Source organism: Pteronotus mesoamericanus, unplaced genomic scaffold (assembly GCF_021234165.1).
Source record: "Pteronotus mesoamericanus isolate MK-2021 breed Mesoamerican mustached bat unplaced genomic scaffold, CSHL_Meso_final contig_221, whole genome shotgun sequence".
NCBI classification, from domain to species: Eukaryota; Metazoa; Chordata; class Mammalia; order Chiroptera; family Mormoopidae; genus Pteronotus; species Pteronotus mesoamericanus.
The window spans coordinates 2,988,311-3,002,842 of record NW_026555092.1 but is presented as its reverse complement, the minus strand read 5'-3'; the positions used below and the strand labels follow the sequence as shown (position 1 = coordinate 3,002,842).

The window sequence follows — 14,532 nt, the reverse complement described above, 5'->3', positions numbered from 1 at the left end:
CTACCTCCAGAGACTCTCTCTCAGCTCTTCAGTAGCAATTGATCCCTCTACCTAACCCTTGGCAAATTTGCCTTGTCTTTGTGTTACTGGAATATGCATGAGTAATATCCTTGGGGGAAAAAAATTACTTCCATTTTAATAACAGTTATTATTACTGATGCTCTTGAGTTCATAAGATATCTGGAGTCACTAAAATTTAAGCTCCTTGAGGGCAGAGAATACACCTTCAGTGCTTAGAACACAGCCTAGACTTTGGTAAATGTTCAATAAAAACTTGTTGACTGTGATTTGCTTTTCTTTAAAAAAAAAAAAAAAATTTTTTTATGTATTTATTTTTAGAGAGGGGAAGGGAAGGAGAAAGAGAGGGAGAGACATATCTATGTGCGGTTGCCTCTCACGCGCCCCCTACTGGGGACTGGGCCTGCAACCCAGGCATGTGCCTTAGGCTGGGAAACAAACCCAGCGACCTTTTGGTTCGCAGGCCAGAACTCAACCCTCTGAGCCACACCAGCCAGGGCTGTGATTTGCTTTAAAAATACATGAAGCCAAAAAGGGGGCTGGATAGATGAAACAAGACTAGAATGAAAAAATGGAAGTCCATTATAGTACTCTTTCTACTTTAATATATTTTTTAAAATTTCCACAATAAAACACTAGGAAATAATTATTTGTGTACATGTGCCACTATACTGTGGCATCTTACACAGCCGGGAATGTCTTATTTAACTCTATACCCTTTACAGATCTTTGCAGAGCACTAAAAGTTTACTGAATTGTTGAGGTAACTTCTCTTTCATTTTTTTTTTTTATCTCTCTCATTCTATTTTGTTATTTCTGCCAGAAGGGTACCCTACCCCACTCTAACCCCTCAAAAACCTTGGAAGGAAATTTGGATTCAGAATGGGAGAGATGAGAACCAAAAGGCATTCCTTCAAAGTCTGTCCTTCTCTGGTATGAACCCCAGAAAGCTTAAAGGTATATAGGAATAGGTTATAATGTCCCTTGGGACCTAAAATTGGGATCTTACCACTTTCAGTAACAATAGCTAAACGGCCATATACATAGCAAATCTTCCCTTCCTCAGAACTGTAGATACCCTTACCCCTGATAGGGGAGTTGGTAAAACTTCTGCTGAATACAAACTTTTGAATTTCGCTCACCTGTAAAAATTAGGATTGACTTACACAGTCTAAGCCTATTGTATAGTTGCTAAATGCCTACTGTATAGTTGTTAAATTACTATCATTCTCTCATAATGACTAGCACTTACATGCTACTGCCATACTAAGTAAAGGAAGCTCCTATGCGTCAGGGTCAACAAATTCCTACCAGAAGCATCGGCTAAGTACCACCATTTGGCTATTCGCCCATTAAAAACTTGAGCCTACAAACACAAAACTGAAGTCATAAAGAGCACACAGAGCTAAAGCACATGATGGACGGCACAATACACAGAAAGGAAGAATCGGGTGTCAATTACACAGGTCTCTTGGAGTAGGTGGCTACAGCTAAATAAAAAGATTAACTGTCTAGCTAGCTTTCATTAAATGTCTAAAGATAAAGGTAAATTTGCATATATGCAATAATAATCCTTTCCTATATAGCTCAGAAGGAACATCACATCATTTCTGTCCTCAGTTCATATGTTTATGTGTGTATATTCACCCATACATTTTCCTCAAAATTGTTTTCAACTGAACCAAAAAAAATGTTTAAAGTTCTGTTTATCCTCAACTTACAGCTTGTCCATTGGCTTCATAAAGTGGGCATTTTTGCTTGATCTTGGCCAGTTCCATATTCACTTGCTTGCTGACTACAGCCATGGGATTCCCTCCTAGAAAAAACTCAGATGATTAAATTCAACATACCTATGAAAAGAGAACAAAAAACTCAAAGCAAAAATATTTTTACACAAATTTAAAATACCTTAAGTTTGGTATTATATATATAAAAAAAAAATGCCCAAAGTAAAACAAATGTGTAAGCATAAGGAGCAAAAAATTAACTAAAATCCCACAAAGTTAGTTGATATTTTATTACAGATCCTTCTAGATATTATGTGCAGACCTACACATATACAAAAGGATCATAACAGGCATTGTTTTCTAATATTTTTACAACTTAACAATAAATTGTGGAAATCCTCTCATGTTAATATGGATGTAGTGTTCTCATTTGTAACAATTTCATTTTCTAATCTGTGGTTTCTAATGTTCTGCTATGCCACATTAAAAATGCTCCAAACACAACATGGTCTACTTACCGACTTTCTTAGGGTAATTTCCTAGAACTGCATCTGCTAGGTCCAAATGTCTGCACAATTTAAATTTTGTACATATTGATACATCCTTTCAGAAAGACCACTTGTCAATTTCTCTCTGACAAATACTCAAAATAGTATCCTAAGCCAATATAGTTTAAGATTGCATCTATGGCTTTAAAATACAAGTTTCAACAGTCTTATGAGTCTCAGATGTGTAGAACAGCATAAAATCACTTACCAAGACCTGTTACTACCATGGCTCCAAGATCAGCTACATAGTTTCCTTTGCGAAACGTGGCAACTCTTCCACCTACACGATCCTGTTTTCAGAAATTAAATGACTAAAATCATCAATTCTATTTTCACCTTAAGAACCTGGTGTGGGACCATCCCAGACCTGTCTTTTGTAATTAAAAAAAAAAAAAAAAAAAAAAAAGGGTATAGTTTAGAGTTTAAACTAAATGCAAAAAACAGCACTGTGGGCATAAGGAGCAAATGAAGTGTAAGTGGAAGACTATTTGAGGGCGAGGCAGGTAATGAATGACATAAAAAATGCACAGAATTATGATGTGAAGTAGGAAAAATTTGATAGAAAACATATTTAGCCATAGCAACTATTCTCTATCCAGCTGTTTCTAATACCATTAATGGACAGGCTAAGCAAGGGTCACACACATTGAAGATATGTTTAAAAATTGCAACACTAAATGCCACCTTTTTACCACTGAGCTCTGAGTCCCCAAAGTCAGCTATGAATGATCTGATAGATGACTTCTTTGACAAAGAGTTTTCCAGAGCAGGCCCATGTCCAGGGACAGAGCGTCTAATGAGCATAACCATAACTTTCATTCCTAAATAGGCCCAGTTTTAGCTCTTCTCACTAGGGATTTTCAAGTAGGGGGAAACCTTGCTCAGCTATAGTGATAGTTCAACTATGGATAAATATGGGCACACCAACTTCAAGCAAAGAAACAATCAAAACAAAACAAAAACCCATATAATGGATTAAAATTCCACACTGGTAAGGATCATAATAATCCCATCATTCCTTACAGCATTTTTAGCACACAGGACAGAGGGGACACAGCTGTTTTCTGAGTTAAAGAATAAAATATTTTTAGTAAGACTGTATTAGAAACTGTTTACTGCTGATTTCCCCATATCTGAAAAGACTTTTTAAAAATTAGCAGTTTATAAAAAGCAATCTGGATTGTACTAAACATTTTGAGAGCTTTTATAAAATTTTAGGGTGTTGAGGTTACCCTGAGAAGTGTTTCTTTAAATAGTGGGAGTCCAGGGAGGCCTTTAAGCCACTGGAAGATAATTAAATCTCAAAATTAACTCTGCAAATAATATGAATAGTAGTATCCTAACATGATGTTCTTTTATCCACTCTGGGTCATCATCCTTTTCCCTCTTTAGTTTCCATTTCTCTCTCTAGGACTAATGAGAAGGGAACCAGTATCTTGACTTCATCAGGCCCTAAAGTATGACTGCTGTCTGAGAAGCAACTCCTTTTCCTTGACTATCAAACAAGGAATACAATTTACTCTGTTCCACTACTAAAAATACTGCCTCCTACAAGGATATGTCTATGTAGGCATGACCTGCGAATATCCATCAAAAGGATATATGGATCATTCCCAAACTCTAAATCCTCACTGAGCACTTTTCCAAGCTTTAATGTCAAAAATGCTTCAATATAAATAACACTATCCAAAATGCTTTGAGTATTAATACAAATCAATTTGGTTTAGTTCAGGTTAAATGATTTTTTAATTTCCAACAAATAACTTCCTTACATTTCTTTTAGGTCAGGTTTCTAAATCCAAAATAAAATTCTTACCCTAGCTTCCAGAAGTGTGACATCCATGCCAAAACTCTGTAACTGACGAGCTGCTGCCAAGCCTGAGACTCCAGAGCCTATAATAATTACCTTTCCTGTCTTTTTAGCTAAAAGCCAAAAACAAACAAAAATTAGAAAGCTTTGTTGCAGGTCTGAATTTGTATTTATGGTATTTTATCATGAAAACTTCTTAACATGTCATGATGTCTTACAAAGTAAATAATTCAGGCAGTTGTTTTCAAAATATGGTAACTAAATACAAATTAGCAAATATATAAAACTTGTAAACTTTAATTCCATATTGAAAATTGATAAATTAAATCCTTTATGCTGGGATTTACTTTCTCATTTTTTCAGTCATGTGCTTCAGTATCCATGACCCTTGGCTGACTTACGATGGATAAGTTTTCTTTGGGCTCCAGTTCTACAGTTTTCAGTATCTCTTTTGGAAGAATTACTGAAGCATCAAAAATAAATGTATTTTAAAATAATAAATAAACGTATTAATTCTCAAAATATCGCTATCTCCCGGATTCCTGGCAGACATTATCCTGAGACCATGAAAGAGGTAAATAGTGTTTATAAAACAGAAATGCAAAAACTTGAGCACTATAAAAATAAAAAAAGGTCAATGAGAAATAACTCAAACCTTCAGCTTTCAGATGTCACTTCTTTCACTGTTAACAAATTTTATACTTTGAGTCCAGTACCTTTTACTAAGTATCAAACCAGAAATTATAGGAAATGCATTTATGAAGAGATTTTAATTTTGATTTATATTATAAACTTGGGAATATTTTGACTCCAAATATAGATTTAGAAATCAAAATAAAATGCTAAAATCCTCCTGGAAATAAAATTGAGTCCTAGAAGTAAAACTTAAAATCATGAAATGCACTGGCCAGGTCCTTACTTGGTAGGGGTTTTATCCTCTTATAGATGCCGAAGTTGATAAGACCATGACGCTCTAAATAACTGTGAACTCGGTGGACAAGCACAGTATCACCTACAGAATAAATGAATTTAAAAACATGTTCATATTTTTAGCAGTTTAAGCAAAAAATTCCTTAACTCTTCTATTTCTCCATCATGAAGTCATTCTATACATTTTTTCCATAAGCTTCAGGTCATGTAACTCCCTTAGAAAAGTGATTCTTAGAACTATTAGTCTGTGAGGTAGTACAACATGAATATCACATAATTAGGAATTTTAAGAATGACATTCCTTTATAGAGGAAATGAAAGTCAAAACCAACCCTTTTTAATGCAGTATTATACTCATTTACTTTGGCGAAAACTTCACAGGACTCTGTTGGTGGCCAGTGGGAAATGAGAAAGCCAGACAGCCAGTCAACTGAACGCCAACAAAGTACTCCACATATTCAAGTTGGATATAGGTCTGGGGAAATTATTAGCAATGTCTTGAACTTACTCATCTGTCAATGCAATTTAAAAACCAGGAAAATAATTACGAAAATACAAAATAGCTTTTCTACAAGGCTCATTTTTGCACAAGATGAAATAAGATGAAATATGAATTTTTTAAAAAAAACTCATTACCAAGGAACCATGAGGCTCCTGGAAGGAAATATCAATTTTTACAACCTAGTCCATACCAGTCACTGAATGTATTACTTACTATTGTAAGGTGCTTCTAATTGTTGTAGAGTAGCCTCAAAAGTCAGCTGTATCTTTGGATTATCCAACCACAACTGCAACTGTATTTAAATGATAGAAATTGCATTACATACAACTAGATGTATACCATTTGACCACTTTAAAATATCCTTTTAACTTTTAAGGCCCCAAATATGGGCTTTCCTTTCACTGAAAACAATAAGGGTTATATATTCCTGACAGAGAAACTAATGAAACACAAAACCATGTCAAATGAGCAAATTATTGAAGTAACTGGGAGATATTTAACCTAAAAGAGAGGGGGGGAAAAAAAACCCTAGTAACTTGCTGAGATCATAAGGCTGGTAGGGAGCAACTAGGATTTAAACCTGAATTACATGACTCAAGAGACAAAAATCAAATGATCAATTAGATATACAGAGGTGGGGAAAAAGAGATTCCAAGGAAAACTCCTCAGTTTTTGGCTTATACAACTAAATAAGTCAGTATGCCATTCACTGAAAGAAGAGATAATGAGTTTTGTTCCAAGACAATCAAGCCCTAGCCAGGCAGCTCAGTTGGTTAGAGCATCATCCCAATACACCAAAGTTGCAGGTTTGATCCCTGGTCAGTGTATACGTAAGAATCAACCAACAAATAAGTGGAAAAAGCAGAACAACAAATGATGTTTCTTTCCCTTCCTCTCTCTCTAAAAATCAATTTAAAAAATATTTATTCAAGACAATCAAAAGGAGATAAAAGACTGGCATCTAAATATATAGCTGGGGCTCAGAGGAGAGAGTTAAGGTCTAGAGCAATTCGCTTATGGGTGATGACTGAAGCCAAAAATGTAAAAGAGGGGTCCTGGAGGAAAAACAGGAGACAGGAGAGACCTTAAGGAACTCCAACAAGTTCACATAATAGCCTGTTGTTCCACTGATAAGCCTACAAAGCAGTCGGAAAAGACAACAACTAGGGAATCAGGAAAAAAACCGTAACACTATGTTAAGCTAAGGGGGCAGTATGTTTAAGAAAAAAAGGAGTGGTCATTTATCTTAAATACTGCTGAAAAAGCAGTAAGATGAGAAATGAAAAAAAAAAAAAATACTGTGGTACAATCAATGGGCTCTAACATTTTCTCTCCAAATTGAATATACATCTTCAAAATATAAGACTAACTACATACCATCATATTTAAGACTTAGCTAAAACTTAACAAAGATTATTCCACATACAAGTTTCAACGAAGGGGAAATTTGGTCATGTGTAAATACATCCAATTAAGAAGTATAACCAAATTCATATGCATCTCTACTTCTCTCTGTGACCACTGTTCAAGAGAAAATGGAATTCCTCAAGTATACTCTGGGCCCAAGCTCCTCACCCCCTACCATAAGCCTTCTTCCTCCTTCCATCCTGTGAAATAAAGCTCAGGTCATAAATGAACACTCCCTTCAGATGGAACAAAACAACAACAACAACAACAACAACAACAACAACAAAAAGGCAGTTTTGTCTTTAAAAATCCACTTAGATCAAAATGTTGATATGTTATACACAGATGTGGATTCAATTACCAAACAAATCAGCCTCAGTAATACACATTAAGAATTTTCCACTCACTTTTTGAAAAATTAACCTGTTTTTTCTTCACAAGAGAACCATTATTCTGTACTACAAAACCCCAGTATAACCTACCAATCACCACTCAAGCTAACCAATCCTAATTTAGCAGTAATTTTGCAGTCTAACAGCCAAAATAAAAAAGTTGGTGGTGGCTAAAAAGCAGACATGTTAAAATGACATCTCTGCACTTAATTCAAAATAGTTAAATTACAATGTCAATTTGCTTTTTATCATCCTAGAATATAACAAATATGTTCTGAATAGTATCTTGCCCTCCTCTACTCTATGGTTAAAGAACTTATGATGGATAAAGGACATGGAAAAAAAAATTCACAGAAAAAATACAAGTAACTAATAAATGTGAAAAAGCAGTAAGTCTAAGTCATCCAAGAAATGGAAAATTAATAAAATAGTTCTGGTCTAGTGTAGCAGCACAGATTACCATAGTTTTAATAACAAAAATAGGGACAGGCAGGAGTGTCACCTGGTTCAGCCTTGTTGGGACGCAACCTGGCAACGTGTATCAAAACTTAAGAAGTGTTCATGTTTTTTAACAAGGTAGTTTTCCTTCTAGAACTCTATCATAAGAAAATAATAAACAGAGATAGAGTCAAAAATATATAAAAGCAGTTCAGAGCTCAATCATAATATGGCAAAAATGGACATTTAGTGTCCAACAGTTAAATTATGAGTCAACAAACAAAATATTATGCAAACATTAAAATCAATTATTTAGCCAGAGGAGGTTGAACCAGGTGAGAGGAGAATAATGGTTTCTCTTATCCTGAGAAGGAAAGACAAAGTGATTATTTTAAAAGTGTATTTTTAAAAAATTTATAAACACTCCTATTGTGTTTATGAGGTTATGAGGAACAAAATGGATCCAAAGAATGAGAGCAAGTGGGATCTCAATTCTGTTAAAACAAGAATTACATACACATCTTTAAAAATATCAAAGGAAAAAAAAACAATCTCTAACAATGGTTCTATCTTTTCCTCATATTCTCTATGTAAGTAATATGCATTTTTTATAATGAGGTGGAAAAAAGAACTTACTGTGCGGTTTCTAATAAATAGAAAGACCTTCTGGGTCTGCTGTGGTCCACTGATGATATCTGGGAAACAAGCTGCTTCCTGAGAAGTCATCCGGTCATGAGGAAGCCTACTCTGGAACGCTGCACCCTCCACGCCTAGCAAAGAAAGAAAAGGACTTCTGGGAAAAGTGCAAGTGTGTACAAAGTTAGAGATAATGACTAGGCCTCAAACTCCTTTTTGGCCTGAAGAACTCTGTAAAGCTTTGCTTCATTTATAGCCTGCTCCCACCTCCCTTAAAAAAAAAAAAAAAAAAAAAAAATTGCTCAAAAGCTAAAATATCCTCATAATTTAGTCACTCTTTTGAGCTTAACATTCCAAAATCACAGTTTACTGAGCGAAATAATATACTTTATAAAACATAGCAAGGCACTGGTACATTGTGTTAACAAAGTAAGTTTATAATGTTGGAAAATACATTAATTAAAATTAGTATCATTGATAGTCTACAATAAATTTTAAAACTAAAGAACCAGAATAAAGGAAAACACAGAGAACAGAAAGCAAAAGAGGCTATGGAGTAAAATAACACAACCACCTGCCCTCTTTAAGGATTAGAGCAAAGAACATGAAAATGACTCTAAGGTTTGATAACCAACAGTACGAAATACACAATCTCAACAGCACCATCCATTAGTTCCCATAATTCAGTGCTAGCAAGCAGTGAGAGAAGTTAGGCAGACTACAGTAATGAGACAGAAGAAAGCAAGGAGTTTATCTTTTCTGGCAGAAACTTCAGAAATACTTTACCACATATTGCAAGTAAAATATGTTACTGCATTTACTATATAGTACATATACATGTAATGGATACAAGGTCTGTCCAGAAGGTATCCAGCCATGTAATATGAAAAAGTGACATTTATTTAAGAAGATACAAGAAACATTGTACATATGGCAATGACACCTCAGTCCTCTTCAAAGTAGGCACCTTGTAACCCCACACAATTCTCCCAATCGCCATCAGCTACCCCCTTTTATTTTCCTGAATCTCATCGACAGTCTCAAATATCTTCCCTTTCAAAGGTGGAAAAGCCAGAAGTCATAGGGCACCAAATCTGGGCTGCAGGGAAGCGGAGTCGCCTGGGTGATTTGATGTTTCACCAAAAATCTCTCTACCTCTCCACGAGACGTGATACATGAGCAGGCACACTGTCATGATGAAGCTGTCAATCACCAACTGCCCATAGCTGGGGCCTTCTGAATCATCTGAATAGTTTCTGTGGAGGAATGTTCAAGCTTTAACACAAAATTTGATGCAGATTTGTCGCTCTATTCTCAGTCATTTTGAATATGAGGGCCACAGAGTACACATGCTCACTTAATGGCACCTACTGCCCCCACTGACTAGTGCAGTGAAGGCATCACTGTTCACGCATGCGCATTCCAGTCCACTCGCCTGAATGCCCGGTTACATTGATGTTGCGCACACCATTCTTGTTATATTAGAAGTGGCTGGACTTTTTCCTGACAGACCTTGTATATATGTATCTTGTATTCTATAAGTAAAATATATGTTATTTTGAAACTCTTTAAACTGGGTATTGAATGGATTTTTTTTTTATGCTGGTAGTTAAGTACAACTTTACAAAATGTCCTTAGAAATATTATTTGCATATATTTTACTTGTATTTCTAAGATCAGTTTATGAAAATATACTTAACCAACAGATTATGAAATATCAAAACACAATTTAAATAGAGTTTCAAAATGTAATACCACTGAAATAGTTATATGTAAGTAACGAAATAGGCACCAGATATCCATATTTAATTATTTTAAAGCACGTAAGAAGTTGGAAGCACTGAATAATGAAAGCATTAGTAAGGCATTAGGTAAGATGAGGAGAATAAAAGGAACAAGGCAGTTCAAAGTTATAACTCAGAATTTATAGCTCAGCTATTTAGGTGTTCCCATAATGACATTCAAACACTATACTACCTAGAGAAAAATAATGGTTAATAAGAGGTCAAGTAAAAATGCCTAATGTTAATATGGGTTACACATTAAGAAACATTGTCATGAAGACAAGAAGAAAAACCTATCTAGCAGATAATGAGGGCAAAAATGCTGTGTTCAAGTTATGAAATCAAATTAACAAGCCTCACGTTTAATGAATCCCAACCTAAAATTAAAGAATGTCAGGGTAATTACTTATTCCTAAAGAAAAACATAATCACTGAAAGCCATATTGCTGAGGGTGCAGTACTAAATTAAAATGAGAAAAGGAGAACGGCTGACTATCAGGCGATACAGGCTATTTCAGTAATGTGGAATTTTCTAGAACTACGGCATTGGTGCTCGCAGTCCTCTACCGCCAAATCAAATCACCACAAAAAAAAAAAAAAAAAAGAACAAAACAACAACAACAACAAAAAAAACCCCACCCAAGACCAAAAACACATCACATTACAAGGAGCATTATCTACATAACAATAATAATAATCCGGAGTATTAGGAGCAAATCTGTCTTAATAGGTTACTTCTTGGTATATTTCATGAGTGTATACTATTAACGTAAAAATTAACAAACTCTATAAACTCTAATTCTCCCTCCCGAAAACAGATGTTTTTTCTTTCTTAGCTGTATTATCTTCTATATGTTTAAAAATGCACTAACCATCAATCCTACTGTAAAATACTGTGGTTAGGATATTGTCCAAAATACTATGGACAGGAAAACCATGTAGGAAAAAACACTAAATTATATATTACATTTGACTTCTCACTCCAAGTGTATCATCGAAAATCACTTTAATGTAGTGGGTTAGCCCTGTCTGGTGTGGCTCAGTGGACTGAGTGCTGGCCTACGAACCAAAGGGTCACTGGTTCAATTCCCAGTCAGGGCACATGCCTGGGTTGTAGGCTGTCTCCAGTAGGGGGCACTGAAGAGGCAACCACACATTGATGTTTCTCTCCCTCTCTTTCTCCCTCTCTGAAAATAAATAAATGTTAAAAAAAAAAACCCACAAAACACAAACAAACCAACACAGCTGGCTAACTTTGGGAATCTTGAGATTATGTAACAAGCAATTTTATTTCTGTAAGTCATGTGGCAGTTTTAAAGTATCTTTAAATCAAACATGAAAAATTTAGAAAAAAGAATTTAAAGAACCCAAGTTGTGACATTAGTGTATCCATGGAATAACTGTCTTCTCCATCTCAATCTTCTGCATAACATCTAAAAAAACCTAGTTATTCTTAAACACTTCATTAATTTTAAAAAATGAGAAATGGTCTCTATAAAAATCTTGGTACCTATTTCCTTCCATTTGGTTTTGAGGGATAAAGACTATTACCTCAAGGAAGAAAGGCCATTATTAAAATCAAAGTGAAAAGCATGCAAGATAAAAATCTAGCCTATGCACTGACTGGTATAGGTCAGTGGATCGGGCACCGTTTCCCAGTCAGGGGACATGCCTGGGTAACAGGTCAGGTCCCCAGTTGGGGGCATGTGAGAGGCAACAGGTGGATGTTTCTCTCACACACCCGTGGTTCTGTCCCTCTCTTTCTCCAGCCTTTCCCCTCTCTCTCAAAATAAATAAATAAAATCTTAAAAATCTAACCTTTTTCCAAGAAACAAAAATTAATTTGGAACCTAAACTGTTCAGAAGCTAAATGAAAACATCCTTTTAGTAGGATATTTCCAAAATGAACTAAAGGACCGCTGTGGGTAATCTAACTCCTAAGTATCTACTTTAGAGGGAAAAACCTTAAAAGGATACAGTTGACTTTAAATATCCTTATTAAAAGAAAGTATCTGTAGTACAGATAATTCAGAAATAATTTACACTTGGCTCGAGTATGGCTTTATACTTTGGTGTTTGTGTATACTTATTAGAATCTGGTATTTTAGAAACTGAGACTGTTTCAAAGATGCAATCTAAATTTCTTAAAAGCCCCAAGGTTTCCTATATGCCCATCTTGTTCTTTGTTCAATTCCTCTTTCTCATAACTCTACACAAGAAATTTAGCATCACCTTTCAAAATGCAGTCATGCTAAAAGCACAACCACCCCTTCTACTGGTCTGACTGGCTCAACACTTTCTCTGAAAACATAGTAAAAGTAGTTAAATTATTTAAGGGAATAATTTCTATCTTTCTGGATAGATCACTTATAGAGGCAGAAATGGGGAAGAGGAGAGGTGAGGATACAGGCCTTCTATTCCGTGAAATCATTCCGCACCACCCCACCTCTGGTACGATAAAAGCAGTATCTTGAGAAGAGGAAGGAAACAAATATAAAAACAGAGAAGGCCTCCACAAGAGTAATTTGCCCCCCCCATAAAGTAGATAAATTAACTATAACTAGGTTTCTAGCTAAAGAGTGAAAATGAAAACCTGACAGGATCTACGTATTAAAGACTACTTAAAATCAGTTCATTATAGATGCACCATAGCCAGTCCTGTAATGGTTTAAAAATAAAAAGAACAACGAGGGGAAGGAAAGAAAAGGAAAAAAGGAGAACCATATGATTTCTTACGCTTTAGATGTTTTATTTTCAGAGTAAACGCGCACTTTAAGTGATTCCATTAAGGAGGGTGTAGTGAACAGTCTATGCTTAAGAAACAAGACCTCTGGGTTCCCACTCACCCAACTGCTGGTGTATCCCTGGTTAGGTCATTCAACTTGGTTTCAGGTCCTAATCCATAAAACACGGGTAATACAACACTACCTGTTTGTCTAGGAAGCTAGACAAGATGACTTCAGTTCCCTTCTAACTTTTAAGAGTTAGAATATATATACCAACTGGATATGGATTTTAAAAAGTCAAGATATGCTCCTGGTCCCAAGACACTCATGAGGGCCATTTGGCTTTATTGAGAAGAATGTTAATTACCCATAAGCATGTTTCTAATGCTGACTGATAATCGCACAAATGCATGCTTCTGAACATGAGAAAGATCTGAAGGAAGATCTTGAAGGGTTCAGAATAGACACCACCATTCCTGGAAACACTTAAAACTCTTGTCCTACTAATATTAAGCCCATAGCACCACAGTTTTATATGAAAGTTTGCTTTTAGTTTCAGTGACACAACGGATTGTTTACTTCAGCAAAAGCAAAAATTTATTCACATAAAAACAAAACAAAAAGCAACAAGAAAACAATATATTTCTTCAAGATTAAACCTCTAACGGTTATCTCTGACTCTCAACAATTCCATGGAAGATCCAATTGTGCATTCTTTGATGAAAACCATTCTTGAAGTTTTGACTGAGGATTTTAACTCCTCTCAGACAACCATGTACTGGTTATCAACAGCCAATCCTTCAACTAGCATTTATAGAAGTCTGTTTCTAACATTCTGGATCCCCTATATACTAATTTCTGTAATAACACTGAACTATCATTTACTCCAAGAGAGTAAAATACAAATAGTCTCTGGACCTGATGTACACAAACTACAATAGAGAAATAATTGTAAAGTAGACTTAACAGCTAAAAAGTGACGAACTCCAAAAATACAGTAACGCCTACTCCAAGTCTATCAAAATGTAAAACCAGCCTTAACACTGGAACACAAAACATTCTTTAAGAGGCAAAGGATGAAATAAAGACACATTACCCTGGATTCCTGGACCAAACTGTAACTGTTCCAAACGGGCCCTGAAAATCATTAAACCCTTTATTTTTTCATAGAAGTAGGAATCTCATCTTTGGTATGAAAATAAAGAGCATGTCTAGCAGATTTTTTTAAAAATTAATTTTCATGTGAGAAACAAAATGTTTAAACTGCAAAATAATTAACTACATAATGTTAACTGAAAAAAAATTTACCCAACACTATGTAACAACCATTTCTAAAAAGAGACACTTGCCTGCATTAATTCTTACTAGTCCTAGAATGCCTTTCTGTCCCTTTTTGTGTGTGTCTGTGAAGAAATTCAGTTTATGAATTCTCCTCTCAGTGTATACAGTTATATTTCTTTTTGAAGGTCCCATGACTCCTAAAGTTTACGTTTTACATCATGTTTACTGTTACTATAAAGGCTGTTGGGGGGGGGGGAAACTACCCGCCATCTCCTTAAAAACACAAAGAGCGGAGGGCTGAGATCGGCCTGAGGACTTCAAAAGATTTTGCTT

The 14,532-nt window shown here is 35.3% G+C and overlaps 2 protein-coding genes across 3 annotated transcripts in view; one reads left to right on the top strand and one right to left on the bottom strand.

Moving 5' to 3' along the window:
• The window catches only part of KDM1A (lysine demethylase 1A), a 59,280-nt gene that overhangs the window by 21,691 nt on the left and 23,057 nt on the right, over nt 1-14,532 (bottom strand). For both annotated transcript variants that reach the window (XM_054571704.1, XM_054571703.1), the window contains exons 4-9: nt 8,409-8,542; nt 5,749-5,827; nt 5,023-5,115; nt 4,110-4,216; nt 2,502-2,583; nt 1,740-1,834 (exon numbers count right to left, since the gene is read on the bottom strand). In XM_054571704.1, coding sequence (XP_054427679.1) covers nt 1,740-1,834; nt 2,502-2,583; nt 4,110-4,216; nt 5,023-5,115; nt 5,749-5,827; nt 8,409-8,542 — 590 coding nt within the window. The remainder of the gene's footprint in view (nt 1-1,739; nt 1,835-2,501; nt 2,584-4,109; nt 4,217-5,022; nt 5,116-5,748; nt 5,828-8,408; nt 8,543-14,532) is intronic.
• LUZP1 (leucine zipper protein 1) overlaps nt 1-14,532 on the top strand; it is a 126,082-nt gene that overhangs the window by 106,974 nt on the left and 4,576 nt on the right. The window lies entirely within an intron of this gene.